The sequence below is a fragment of the Arachis stenosperma genome, chromosome 3 (genome assembly GCF_014773155.1).
Source record: "Arachis stenosperma cultivar V10309 chromosome 3, arast.V10309.gnm1.PFL2, whole genome shotgun sequence".
In the NCBI taxonomy this organism is placed as follows: domain Eukaryota; kingdom Viridiplantae; phylum Streptophyta; class Magnoliopsida; order Fabales; family Fabaceae; genus Arachis; species Arachis stenosperma.
Genome location: NC_080379.1, coordinates 133,071,512 through 133,086,851, shown reverse-complemented (window position 1 = coordinate 133,086,851; position 15,340 = coordinate 133,071,512). Strand labels below are relative to the sequence as shown.

Here is a 15,340-nt window from a genome sequence, read left to right as displayed (position 1 = left end):
TACCAGGTCGCATCAAGTAATAAAACTCACGGGAGTGAGGTCGATCCCACAGGGATTGAAGGATTGAGTAATTTTAGTTTAGTGGTTGATTTAGTCAAGCGAATCAAGTATTGGTTGAGTGATTTTGTATCCAACAGTAAGTAAATGACAGAAAATGTAAAGGGGGAGGGAAGAATTGCAGAAATTAAAGAGAATTGAAAGTAAAGGTGCTGAATCTTAAAGGATAAGAAATTAAATGACCGAAACTTAAAGTGCAAGAAATGTAAATTGCAGTAACTTAAAGTGCAAGAAATATAAATTGCTTGAATGGAAAAGGGAATTGAGGACTGGAAATTCAGAATTTAAGCAAGGAAAATTTAATTGCAGCAATTAATAAAGCAGAAGATTGAATTGGAAGTAACTGGAATTCAAACAGGAAGTGAGAATGTAATTGCAGCAGTGGTTTAACAGAAGAACCAAAAAGAAAATTGGGTCTCAGGACTCCAGAGACTAGATAGCAAAGTCTAGATCTCAATTGCCTTCCCAGATCCAAGTTCACAAAGCAATTAACAAGAAATTAAAGATGAAGCAGTAAAGGAAATTGGATTCAACTCAATTATGCAGAAGGGAAATTAAAGAGATCTTGAATGGAGATTGAGACAGAAATTCCTCAATTCTTCACACCCAAGACTCAAACAAGAAAAGTAAAAAGTGCTCAAGCAAGAACGAGGAAGAAGAGAGATCAATTCTCCTTCCCAATTCTCTAAGATCTCAGTTCAAAGCTCTCAATGAAGTCTCCGAATGTAAAAATTCAAAAATCAAAAAAAGGTTTCAAAAGATCCTCCTAATTACATCAAACTATCTCCTATTTATACACTTTCTATTCTTGAATTTTGGAATTTGGATGGGCTTTTGATTTGGTGAAGAAATGAATTAAATTGGATTTTTAATCCAATTTTCAGCCCATGAGAGATTAGCTTCCAGGAGGCTGCCCTGCCCTTGTGGAGGGCAGAGCAGGAAAATTGTGTGCGTGCTGAGTGTGGGACATCAGGATGCTACCCTGTCCTTGCGGAGAGCAGGGCAGTGTGCGTCATGGTGCGTTTGAAATATTTTGCGTGCCAAGTCTTGGACATTATTAGGGTAGCACTCAAGTGGTGCAGTTTCCTTGCTTTCTTAGTGAAGCCTCCGTGTTCGAGACTTACTGGGATCATTTCGGCCAATTTTTTGCTTATTTTCCTTTGTGAGTAGCGCTACTTCTTTCCTTCTTGTACTTGGGTTCGAAACCCATGGGTGGCACTTGGAGACAATTTCCTTTGATTTTTTCTTGCATGGAGCCCGATATTGCTCTTGAGGAGGGCAGCACAGAATTTCTTTGGAAGCTTGGTTCATTATGCTGCTCTCTTGGAGAGCAGTGTGCTCTTGTGGAGAGCAGTGTTTGCTTCCTCCTTCTATGTTGCGCCACACTTCTCCTTCTTTCACCACACCATTTTCTTCCCATGGCCACACTTCTTAAGCCACGTTTTTCTTCTTTTCTTCTTTTCTTCACCTACAAGAAATCAAAGCAACCATTCAGAGTATCTCCAAACTCATAAGGTTTATAATTCATTAAAATTTCATTAATTTTAGCTCAAACCTCATGATTTAGCATCAATTTAATGGTGGCTGTTTGATTTAAAGAAGTTATACATTTTCATTCCAAATTGCTTACTTAGGATGCAAGAAAGTGCATAAAGACTAGTGAAACAAGTGAAATTAGCTTGAAAAATGGGTATATGATGACTTGTCATCAGTTGTGCCCAACAAATCCACACAGAGAGCACCTTTGTTTATCTCCCTTCCTTGATAAGTGAGTGCGGCTGCTCTGTTCTTCATCTCTAGCAACTACTCTCCTCTTCTTCACTGGCCGGTGACTAGGCCTTCGATAGGGTAGAGGCATAACATTAGGGTGTGGTGTTCTCTCCCAAAGATCTACTCCATTCAAGGGCTGTATGATTGAGTCATAGCACCTCATGTAGGCTTCTTTCTTATAACACCCATCCACAAAAGGTTTTAAGTCAAGTCCCTTGAACTTGATGCAACTAATAGCATGGACACAAGGTATGCCACTCATCTGCCACATTCTACATGAACATTCATGGGAGCCTAAGTCTACCGCAGACTTGTCTAAACCGTTCACAACTTCATACTTCTGAGTTGCAGACCAGTATGACCGCCACTCCCCAGCTGACCTAGATCTCTTCTCCAAACTCAATCTAATCCTAGGTAAGATTGTCCCTGAATAGTTCTGTGCAAGTTCTCTATTTTCTGCCCACCTCGTCATTAGTTTAACCCTGATTTTCTCTAACATCGTAACTATAGGCTTCTCTCTAGTATCAACTATGGCAGAATTAAAGCTCTCAGACATGTTATTAACCAGTGTATCTACTTTAGAGTTGTAGCTGAACCTAGATCTAGATCAATACTTAGGAGAGATAGCAATTAGGTACTTATAGGCTTCCTGATTTACAGCTTTCAACTCGGCCATGTGCCTCTCCCAATCCCTCTAGTGAGTCGCCTTAGCACACTTCCACATCAGTTTCTTCAATTGTAACCCTGAAAACCTTTTCCTGAAGTTGCTGTACAAGTGTCTCACACAGAGCCGATTATCCACTCCTGGTATAACCTCTTCATATGCTGGCAACAAATCCTGCACTCATGAAATAAAGGAGCTTACAATTAGGGAGAATTGAATAGTTGTAATTCATGTTGTAAAGAGTGGAAGTATGCTTACTTTCTGTTGGTAAGACATGAAGGTAGCTCTTCCCATCTTCTCAAGCCCAACATCGGATGCAAGATGACTTAGAAACCAAGTCCATGAGTCCTTCGTCTCGGCCTCCACAATCGCATATGTAATCGGTAGCATTTCATCGTTGGGATCCCAACCAATTGCAGTGAGCAGTTTTCCTTCCTGAGGTGTCTTCAAAAAGCAGCCATCTAGGCCAATGAAATCCCTGCAATGCTGGAAGCTCTGCTTGTATGCTTCCAAGCACACATAGAGCCTCTGAAAGATGCAGTAACTGGTCCTGGATAATGCTGGTGCTTCATTATCAAGATCTGGGGACCTCTGCACTTGTATGCGAACTGAGGACCCTGGATTTGCCCTCATCAGCTCCTGTCCATAGTCATAAATCTTTTTATACTACTCTCGAAAGGTTCCCTGAATTTGATCAAGTACAATCTACTTGGTCTTACTTGCCAATGACTTAGTGACAGTCAAGTTCCACTTTTTCTATGCCTTCGAAACCAACTCCCTTATTTTCACTTTCGGATTAGCTTCTACGTTCTTCTTAAATGCCTTGCCGAGCCACTTCGAGTGTAAAATTCCCACCCTGTGTGATTGTGTGCATGTGTGTGTCAAGTTCATGTTGCGTAGCTACCAAGTTTCCTCACCTCTGATTTTCGCAACATAAACCCAAAAAGGACAATCACCCGAACAAACAGCCCTAATCCTCTGCAAATCACACTTCCTAAACCTGATTGCTCTTGTGGTATGCACAGCATAAGTAGTTACAGTGTCCTTGAGCTCCTCTCGAGATGCATACACTGTGCTAACTTCCTATTTGTATTGTCCCATATCTTTTTGAAGCTTGTGAACTGGAAACCTCAAACCGTCATGCTCCGAATCAGACCCATCAACCCCAACCTGGTGATCCTCCTCTAAGTCATCATTGCTTCCTCCCTCATCATCTTTAAAGCTCTCATTTGGTACAGCATTCTTTTTCACAACCCTGAGTTTTTTACTCATCACATTCACATGTTGAAACCCACTTACCTTAAGAACAAGCTCATAATCACTATCAGTAAAGTGCACATCATCTTCACTGTCGTCCTCTTCTCCAGATGGTTTATATTCTGAATCGAGACTGTCACTATCACTAGAGTTACCATACTCAACTTTATTGTCGTCCTCTGCCCCAGAGTAAGCAGCAACTGGTTCAGATTGATTTCCCCCTCATCTACTCCACCATACAGAACCAGCTCTTACCCCTCACTGATGGCACCCATCCCATCTTTCTCCCCAACATCAATGTAGCCAGAATCAGGAAATACCTCTTTGTTCTGAACTTTATGGACAACATACAACTCTACATGGTCTCTCAACTCTGCTATTCGACACATGTCAATGGAATCCGCATCAGTTTTAAACAATTTCAAATTTTTTTCCATGTCTTCATCTGCTGGATCCTTGAACCACAACGATGGGATATTCTCCTCGACGTAACCAAGTTGCTTTAGCTTAGCATAGGCTTCAAATACAGACCACCGATCACCATCAATCTCTTATATCACTGTTGTTTCTCCACCCACATACTCTAATGGACCGTTCTTATAAGTAAACCATCCTCCATGGTAGACCTTCACTTTAAAATAACCCATCGTCTTCTACAACACCCTAAAACAGAATACAACAACACATAGACATTAATTTAAAAGATGAAACACACGGACCTTTCTATTTCACAATGATGCTAATTCCTAGTCTCCACACACATTGCCTCGTTCCAACCATAAACAGACCACCAAACCCTAAACAATCTAACCCGATACTAACCACTGCAATGAGAGCTACCTTACTGAAAAGAAGGACGAAAATCATACCTAAGCAAACCCTATCAGTAATGCTCCAGCGACTATTCCTGTCTCTTCCTTCCAGTTTCTCGATCTCACCTCCTCTCTTCAGTTTCAGTTCGTCAACATCCACTGTCCTTTCCGATTCTGGGTTTGGGCACAATGTAATCGGTTTGGTTATACGAAGCGTTGTGAATAAAGGGTGTTATAATAAACGTTAAGGGTTTTCATCCAATTGAACACATCAAGTGTTTCACGCGAAACACTAACGTTGAAAAGGGTAGATTCGTCATTAAAAAAATATTTTATTAGAAAGGACAATTTTAAATACAAATGCAACATTAAGGACGATTTTAAATCGAAAATTACAAGAGGGACGATTTCGATTCTGGCAAAAACTTTTGGGACCAAAATCATACTTAACCCTTTATAAAATTACTTAATATAAAAAAACATAGTTAAGCTCTATAGTTAACGACAAATATTGTAAAATTATCATATATGTTCAATCAATAAGGTTAATTAATTATAATTTAATATAACAATATAAATAATATTTGATATTGATTTAATATAATTTTTTATATTAATTATGATTTAATATATATATCTAATATACTTTTTTATTTTTTTATTAACTTATTTCATGGCAAAAAATTATTGGTTGTTGCAAGTTTCTCTTTAGAAGAACTCTTCATTCACGTGAAGGGTTTCTCTTCATTCTTCACTCCAATGGTAATTGAGTCCCTATATGTCAAAAGAGGGACTCCATTTCCTAGTGTTGGAGTTGCTCTTAGAGCAAGTCTAATGATTCAGTTTCCATTACACTTTTTCTGACATAAGGAAAAACCAATCGTTGGAGATAAAGAAAGAAAGTCCCTGCACAATTTTTTATAGGAGAGAGTCCCTCTGAATAAAAACTTACAATATCCAATAATAACTTGTCACATGACAAGGTATTATAAAAATAAATAATTATATAAAATATTAATTAATTAAATAATTATATTAAATAATTAAATCTCTATCTAATTAATAATTTATATGAATTATTTAAATAATAATTAATTAAATAATTAAATCATAATTAATTTATTAATAATTATAATAATTAATTATATTTCTATTTAATTAATGATTTATATTAATTATTTATATTATAATTAATACTAAATATTATTTATATTATTATATTAAATTATAATTAATTAAACTTGTTTACTTAAAAAAAATTTAATTTTTACACTTTGTAAAATAATTTTTGGTTGGGTTGCTTATTTTTATTTATAAAATTTAAAATACTAACCACATTAAAAAATTAGCCGTTGCAAAACTAGTTATTACAAAATTAGCTGTTGGAAACTAGTTGTTGCTATGTTACCGTTAGAACTTAATTATGTTTTTATTTGTATTAAATAATTTTACTTATGTATTATTGTTATATATGAATTTTTTAATATTAATATCTTTTAATAGTAAATTATTTTTGAATTTATAAATTTAAATAATATTATTGAAAAAAATAATAGCTACATTAATTTTAATTATTTTAATTAATTAATTAAGTGGGATCACAACAGGACTAAAGTTAGTTTCTCCTAATAGAGAAGAGATAGATGCTTTGAATTCTTATTTATTGTTTATGACAAAAAAGTTGATGTGGAGTTATTTTTTATGACAACATTATGACTAGGTATCCTTTAAAAGTGATAATTTATTCAGCCTTTTATTACAATAATAAAAAAACACATCTAAATAGATTTAGTGACTTTTTAAAATTAAATACAGATTTAAAATACAAACTAAATAAAACTAAAATTTAAAATTTCTGTTTCATTTTTATTATTTTTAATTATTAACAAATTATCATTTAAATACACATCCAAAAATATAAATTCAGTAAAATTGAAGATTTTAATTTTAAAATTTAAAAGTAAATCTTAAGGGTTTTAATTAACCCACACTATAGAAAAGATCTAAAAGAGATCATAAAATTTTCAATCCAGCCGTCATCCTCATAAAGCTGCACGCCGTTCGTGGGATTCTTCGTCCACGCTGCCTTTTTCCTTGTCGTTGCCACTTCTCGGCGCCGCCGCGTCATCCTCAGAGAGCTGCACGCCGTCCGTGTGATTATTCGTCCATGTTGCCTTCCTCTTCGTCGCCACCTTTCTCCCTAGCATCGTCGCGTTATCACCAGCGTCATTCATCCGCTTCGCCGTTCCTCTGCAACGCCATCGTCCACCTCGCTCGTCCTTAGCATTGCCTTCCTCCTTGTCGCTCAATCCGCAGCTTTGCTTTGTCTTATTCCTTGTCGTGTTCATCCTTATCAGCATCGCTAATCCTTCTGCGTCGGAAGTGGACCTCAAGTATTTTGGATGTGTTTAAGAGAAAGTGATTCATAGTTAATCGTATGTATCTATTTAGTTATTCAATCACATCGATTTTGCATGCCATGTACAACATCCTAATTTGTATTGGAGAATGGTTTAGGTAGAAGAACAACTTAAAGAATCACAATTCTCAAATTATGTTAACACTATTACATCTACAATTACGGTCACTTTAAGGGTTTAAATTTTTTATTTATGATTTTGAATGTGTTTTAGAAATATTTTGTGTATCACTTCATAATTTTAGATGTGTTATAATTATTTTTTAATGTTTAAATTTAAATTTTAGATTTATGATTTTGGATGTGTTTCAAAAAATTTTTCTGTATAACTTAATAATTTTAGATGTGTTACAATTGAAAAAGAAATTACGGCCACTGCAAGGATTATAATAAATTCTAAAATTATTTCATATATCACAAAGTTGAAGAATTGACGTTAAGTATCTAATTTATTTTTGTATCTTCCAGTGGTTTTGATGGTCTTTTATTCCTAATTTGTATTGGAGAATGGTTAATGTAGAAGAACAACTTAAAGAATCACAATTCTCAAATTATGTTAACACTATTACATCTACAATTACGGTCACTTTAAGGGTTTAAATTTTTTATTTATGATTTTGAATGTGTTTTAGAAATATTTTGTGTATCACTTCATAATTTTAGATGTGTTATAATTATTTTTTAATGTTTAAATTTAAATTTTAGATTTATGATTTTGGATGTGTTTCAAAAAATTTTTCTGTATAACTTAATAATTTTAGATGTGTTACAATTGAAAAAGAAATTACGGCCACTGCAAGGATTATAATAAATTCTAAAATTGTTTCATATATCACAAAGTTGAAGAATTGACGTTAAGTATCTAATTTATTTTTGTATCTTCCAGTGGTTTTGATGGTCTTTTATTCCTAATTTGTATTGGAGAATGGTTAATGTAGAAGAACAACTTAAAGAATGACAATCCTCAAATTGTCAGCACAATGATATCTGCAATTACAGTCACTACAAATGTTTAAATTTTTGATTTATGATTTTGAATGTGTTTTTAAAATATTTTGTGTATCACTTCATAATTTTAGATGTGTTACAATTATTTTTTAATGGTTAAATTTAAATTTTAGATTTATAATTTTGGATGTATGTTTAAAAATATTTTCTGTTTAACTTAATAATTTTTTATGTGTTATCATTGAAAAAAAAAATTAGCATGCATAGTCACTCGAGTCAAATAGGAACAAAATAGCCCGACTAATCTAATAATAATAATAATAATAAGTATGAAGTAGTAAATTTACTTGTAAAGGAAAAGTACTCTTTTATGAAAATTTTTGTGAAGAATGTGATAGAGAGAAAGACAAGAACGTAGGAGGGAGGGAGAGAAAAACATAAAGAGAGAATAAAAAAATGATAAAGTAACTATTTTATGAACTATCTAAGAATAATTTTTAATAATTTGTATAGTTGAGTGTTATTTTTTTCTTGTATCTAATATGGACTAAATTCCCAAAGTGGTCTCTGAGTGTAGTTGAATGTAATTTTATTTAGTTACTCAAGTGTAAAAGACTAGAATGAAATGATGCCAGTAAGCTAATTGATTAAAATAACAACATAATGATAATCTTGCTCTTTTTTTAATTGAAATATTAGATGACATTATTTTGCATAATGTGATTCTTGCTCTATTTATATTAATTTACTATTATTTTCAGAAGAATATTATGTGGCTTTTAGTGTTGCCTCGTTTTTCTATTATCATACTTGTTGGTTTATTTTTATTTTTGAAATTTTTTGCTGATTATTAGTTATTTGGTGCGCAAAATATGTAATTTAGGTTGTGTAAACACATAATTTTAAATGTGTAATCTTATAAATTTGGATTTGTAATCTTATCATAAATATATGAGTATCGGATGTGTTGATAAAATGATTAGTGTGGATTATTATGATTCGGGATCGGATGTATTTATGTTGTTTCCTCAATTCTACAAGTATTTTCGGTCAAAATTTTATGTTTAATCTTATGATGTGAATACTGAACTTTGACTTTTTTCATGACTTTTGGATGTGTTAATGAAATTGTTAGGAATTTTTTTCAATAGTTTTGGATGTGTATTTTAGTATAAATTTTTGTCTTGTATCTAATGTGCAGTCTATAATCATAATGCCAATTAAAAAATATTTTTAGAATTTTATATTTATTTGATAGATTTTTAGATGTATTCTAAAAATATTTTAAGTACGATTGTATTATTTTATATGTATAATAAACTTATAAAATAAACTAATTTTAATCATTACCTAAAATACTAAACAATAACATCAATAAACAAATTAAAATGAATAAATACTAATGCTCCAATAAATATTAAAAATTTTAACTAATACTACGATAATATATGTTAGCTATTTTTTATTCATAAAATCTAAAAAACTTAACTTAATTGTTGATTTTAATAATTTTAAAAACGTTAATGTTCAAATAAGTAACGAAAAAATTCAACTAATAATAAAATAATAAATATTAGATGTATTTTATCGAATCAAAAATCAAAAGATTAATTGTATTTTTAACGTTTATATTTAAATTCTAAAATTTTATGATTTTGGATGTATTTCAAAAATATTTTGTATATAACATCGTACTATTAGATATGTTACAATTGAAAAAAAATTATGAACATACCATCTACATATTCTTATTTAAGCTTTTGATTTTTTGTGCATCTTTACTCAAATTAATTAAGTATAAATTATTTTATTTGTAACTACTCTATTATTAAAATCAAATAAAATCAACTTAGTTCTAATTAAATAAAATAAATTATTATGTTTATTTTTAAATATAATTAAAGATGTTGATCATGATATTTTTTATAAACTAAGATAAAATAAATAAAAATATAAAATAGATAATCACATAAACAATGAGATAATAATAATAATAATAATAATAATAATAATAATAATAATAATAATAATAATAATAATAATAATAATAAATTTAAAGTAGTAAATTTACCGAAAGAAATAGAGAATTTTTTACTTGAATTGAATTGAAGAAAACTTTTAAATTGAATTGAAGCAGGTCCTGTACGAGAGAGAGACAGAATACACAAGACGTGAAAGAAGAAATAAAGAATAATACTCATAATAAAAAAAATTAATGTAAAGTAATAAATTTATTAAAAATAATGCAACCCCTTTAAATTGAAATGCACTATCTTAAATTGAAATAAAGGACTGAACTTTTAAATTGAAATGAATTATGTGATTTGAAATTGAGGACAAAATAGAAAAATAAAAAGAAGAAGAAAATCGTGTTATAAAAAGAGAAAAAACATAAAAGAAGAAAATAATAACTAACTATAAATTGAGTAGAAAATTAAAAAAATTTAGTTTTTAAAATTTAAGTTAATTTTAATTATAAATATATATTTAAAAATAAAAATATCTTTTAATTAAAAATAATTAAATATTATTAAAGGTTAACAAAAAATTAAATTTTATTGTACAAATAATATTTTTTCTTATAAAAATAGACCATAAAAAAAGAAAGAGATAAATTTCTTAATTGAGATGGTTTTATGTCTATCTATTACCTTCATGCTTACTCTCTTTTTGCTAAAGTCTAAAAAAGACAAGAAGACAAGCCCTTTTACGCCGCTCATACCCCCCTCAATCTCGTCGTCACTCACCTCCACCACTATTATTATCATCATTTTCTACTCTTATTGTCACTTCTCATTGAACATCTCCAACTCCCCTCGTTTTATACCCCTCCTTCTGTCTTTATCTCGTTCGGGTTGACTACTTTCTTTTTTTTTTCTCTTTGGATCTCTTTGTCATTTTTTTATCCAATTGGCCAATTTATTATTTAAAAAAGAATGTTTTTATTATTTTTAGAATTAAAGAATGTGATAGTGATTATGGAATTACGGTGGCAGAAATTGAACTTAATGTAGAAATATGCTAAACAAATTGAGAGTTTCAAAAGAGTGTGGGGCGACGATGAAGAATTGGGAACTTAGGTGAAGGGATAGACTAGTTCGAGTGGGATAGAGTGACAGTAAACAGCTAGAGGGTGGATTAAGGTGATAGCATTTAGATATTACATATCGATATGGAAGAAAATAGTAGATGGTGAAGGCGATATGAAGTTTTGAGGAAGGAGTGACAACGATAATAACTTAATAAGTAATTATTAGATAATGATGTAATAAATGACAAAACTATAAGTATAATATTATAGAGTCAAAATTAAAAATTAATGTTATTTTTTAAAAATTACAATATTTTAATCATTGGTTTTTATTCCAGTTAATTTATTAGTATCTGCAAAATTGTTATTTGAAAAAATAAAAATAGATAAATCTAAAAAGTCACTTTAATTTTTTGGAATTTTTTATTTTTTTGTGCGAAAAATAGAAAATTATTAGATTTTATTATTATACTTATAATTAACAAATAAAAAATTTAATTTGATACAATATAATTATTTAATTAAAAGTATGTATTTAAATTATTTTTAAAATACTATATTTAAAATTTATTTATTCTTAAATATATTAATAAATAATTAACTATAAAAAATATGGAAAATAATAGAATTTATTATTTTTAATTATCAATTTAATTTTTTAATTTAATAATTTAAATATATTTTATTTTATATTTTTTAATATTAATAACTAATTAATTATCAAAAATAATAAATTTGGATCATATTTTCGTTAAGAAAGGTATTAAAAAATTAGCAATTTTTGTGATTTATAACCATCAAATAGTCATCAATAATATTTTTAATGGTGTGAAATTTCGTATGAAATTATTCATTTTTATTTTATTGATTACATATTGGCCAAAATTTAATAAAGTTGTTGACTCTTAGACTTTTTTATTTGTTTAATTATTTGTGTAAAAAACTAAAAATTGTTTACCATGATCGCGGTTCGCGAATAAAAATTAAAATCCAAATAAAAAGAGACTTTTAATAAATCTTTAATCAATGAAGTTGAAGGTGAAAAGTTGATAACCTGCAAATTATTTATAACCCTGAGTTTTCGATATCAAATACCTGATAAAGAGTAGAGAGAGAGATTGGTTAGCGCTTACTGATTATGATAAGGATTAAAGGTAAAGTTGGTCACATTCACCGATCTTTGTGTTTTTGACTTGTGAGATCAAATTCGTACAAAGAGAAATGGAAAGCAGAAGAGAACAAGCTGAATCGAATTGCGCCTCCTCGGATAATAATAGTCCCCCAATTCCAGAAACAGAAATGGAAACCCCAATTTCAGTATCAACCCTTGAGGGTGGTGGCTCCGCCTTCAATCAGAGTCAAATTCTGAGAGCCATCGAAGTAGTGGAGCGAGACTCCTTCGCAATCGCTCAGAGCTTCACTTCTCTCTTCGCCTCCCTCCGCCTCGCTCTCTCCAACGCCACCGCCACCACCATCGACCACATGCAATGCTTTAGCGACGCTTCCGGTCGAGTTCAAGAATCTGGTAAACCTAAGGAAGATATGAGATGGTGATTGTAATATAATAATCAAAATAATAATTACAATTATATATGCTCAGAATATGTTACATGTTTGTGATTTGCAGTGCTTGATGCAGCAACCAAGGGGAATCGGTATATAAATTCGTGTCTTAGGTATTATCTTCAATCCTTGATTCTCACCTGATTCGTGATTTCTGTTTTGCTGTCTGTCACTGTATCTAGCTTTAGATATTGCTTATTAGTTCTTCTTTAACTCGTAATTTTTTTTTCAGTTATTACTAGTTATGATGAACTTTGAAATTTTTAAAATGAGGAATAAGAAATGTATATTGAAGAAGCTTCATATTGAAGTTGTCTAGTTCATCCTTTAATTTGTTCTGAGTGCAGATTGAATGAGGAGATGAAGAACATTGATGGTCTTGCGTCGCAACTGTATCCGTTTACTTATCTACTTGCTACCTAATAGTATGCTTTTACCTTTTATTCATGCATATTGATTCTAGACTGGCTAAAAATTCATATAAAGGTTTTTATTTGGTTATTTCTATTATTAATATTATTTCAAGCATATAGCAGCATTTCGAGTATCTTTCTGTCCAATACTTCATAAGAAACCTTTGTCAAAGTTTTTGTGCCTTAGTTATCCTTGGGTTTACATTTGAATCCTTAATGTTTTGAAGAAAAGTCTTGAGAAGGCATGTTGATTCTCTGGACGCAGCGGTTAACAAACTTCTTCAAGTCCCGTGACACTTTGGATTTGGACTAGTGTGATTTTCTGTTTTATAACCAGATGTGTATGGACAATTTGAAAAAGGTTATCTATCTACAAGTTTTATCATTTCATTTATTGTGTGGAGAGATAATGAATTACAAAGAAAGCAGCATAGTTTACTCCCTCTCATAAGGAAATAAAGAGGATAGAGATGTCATTGTCATGTGGAGTTCCCCTTTGTCGTCGTAAGCTAGTGCTGTTAATAGTTGATTCTTGTCAAGATACCGATCTCTGAATGAATTACAGCAGCTTTTTTTATGGCATCTTTTGGGATTAGGTTTATCAACATGTAAGAGGATTGTTTTTTCTAGACATAACTAAATGACTAAAGTGTGTAATTTGAAGGGAAAGAAAAGGGGTGGCAATATCTTTTATTAAAGATGTGTTATTTTTACAGTTTTGTTATGTTGAGAAGTTAAAAACTTAAAGCTATTTAACACTTCTGATTGAGAATAAAAAAGTTTTAAGATTCACACATGTTTACTTCTCATCTTGTCCCAAAAGTTATAAACTACTTATTGAACCAACCATAGTCAGCCTAACATAACAAAAATACATCAAGAAGTCAGGCCCAGATACAACAATCAGAATAATCCTTTCTTCTTGTTCTTTTATTTTTTGTTATTCTTGCTTTCTCCATTTGTTTTAGAATGTGGTGACTCACCATCAATTCTGTTCATTCTATTAGGATAAAATTCTTTTAGGCTGGTGAGATTTTATACAAGATTTGATGAGTTGTATTGATTTTTTCTTCTGTATATATTCAACAGTAGTAATCATTGAGCATAATGAAAATACAATACACTTTTCATTCCTTCTTATACTTCTCTGTCCAAACCGTGTTATGGTATCGGAGTTGATATCCACGCCATGGTTAAAACCTCAAATCCTATTATCCAATCTCCATCCTCTCCCACAGCATCCCATACTATGGATGTTTTTCAAGATCAATTTGGCTCCTATTACATATATTCTAGCGAAAATCCTGCATCCGTTCTTATTACTCTTGTTATAATTGGAAATAATTATCATTCTTGGAGTAGATCTTTCACTATGGCAATCATCTCTAAAAATAAATATGATTTTCTAGTTGTAACAATACCTTCTCCTTCCTCTAATGACCCACTCTCTGCCGTCAGGGAACGTAGCAATAATCTGGTGCTTTCATGGCTTTTTCGTTTTCTTTCACCTTCTATTACTCAAAGTGTTATATATCTCAACACTGTTGCTTCTGTTTGGAAAGATCTTTGTGAGAGATTTTCTCAATCAGACCTCTTACGCATAGTTGAATTGCGAGAAGAGGTTTACGGCTTGGAACAAATTACAAGAAGAGGTTTACGGCTTGGAACAAGAAACAGTCAGTCATAGATTTCTATACTTCTTTGAAGACACTTTGGGAGGAACTCGAAAGTTCAAGGCCGCTCCCACTGTGTACTTGTCCGGCCAAAAATCATCAAGCTCAAAATTTCACCATTAGATTTTTGAAAGGCTTGGATGAATGTTTTTTTGTGGTTCGATTTCAACTCCTTTTGGATCCTTTTCCTTCTGTGACCAAGGTCTTTGCCATGGTTATTCAGCATGAAAGACATCTCCAAGTTGGCTCTGGAATCTCGTGGCTGTGGTGGATACACGTCGGCCTTTGTTTGGTTGTGGGCAAGGTTCTAGTTCCTTTGACGTCGGGCGTGGTGCTTCTTCTTCCAAGCTCTGACACCATAACAAGGTTTGGACACATAAGTATAAGAAAGAATGAAGTGTATTGTATTTTCATTATGTTGCATCTTCTTATAATTTTTTTGGTGTTTGGATAATTGATTCTGGTGATACTGAGTATATTACTTCCAATTTATCAAATTTTATTTGTTACACACAAAATTAAACCTATAATTGTTCATATGCCTAATGATTCTTAAGTCATTGCACAATATAAAAATGTTGTTAAATTCTCAACTGTTGTGAAATAAATAAATAAGGAAGATATAAATATAAGATAGAGAAGAGTATATAAGAGAGATAAATATAAATATAAATATAAATATATATACACACGTAGGATCGTATGTAAGAGAGAGAAGAGTATAAGAGAGAGA

The 15,340-nt window shown here is 31.3% G+C and overlaps 1 protein-coding gene across 3 annotated transcripts; it reads left to right on the top strand.

The window, feature by feature from the left end:
- The first annotated feature begins 11,999 nt into the window (after positions 1 to 11,999).
- LOC130965314 (uncharacterized) lies at positions 12,000 to 15,063 on the top strand. 3 transcript variants are annotated; one of them, XM_057890075.1, is made up of 4 exons: positions 12,000 to 12,483; positions 12,586 to 12,634; positions 12,869 to 12,946; positions 14,831 to 15,063. In XM_057890075.1, the coding sequence occupies exons 1-3, from the start codon at positions 12,180 to 12,182 to the stop codon at positions 12,942 to 12,944; spliced, it is 429 nt and encodes a 142-aa protein (XP_057746058.1). In that variant the 5' UTR covers positions 12,000 to 12,179; the 3' UTR covers positions 12,945 to 12,946; positions 14,831 to 15,063. The 3 variants fall into 3 exon arrangements, with proteins under 3 accessions (XP_057746058.1, XP_057746059.1, XP_057746057.1); XM_057890076.1 differs by lacking the exon at positions 14,831 to 15,063 and adding an exon at positions 13,167 to 13,649 and having other exon boundaries at positions 12,001 to 12,483; positions 12,869 to 12,913; XM_057890074.1 differs by lacking the exon at positions 14,831 to 15,063 and adding an exon at positions 13,162 to 13,649 and having other exon boundaries at positions 12,001 to 12,483; positions 12,869 to 12,913.
- The last annotated feature ends 277 nt before the right edge of the window (positions 15,064 to 15,340 follow it).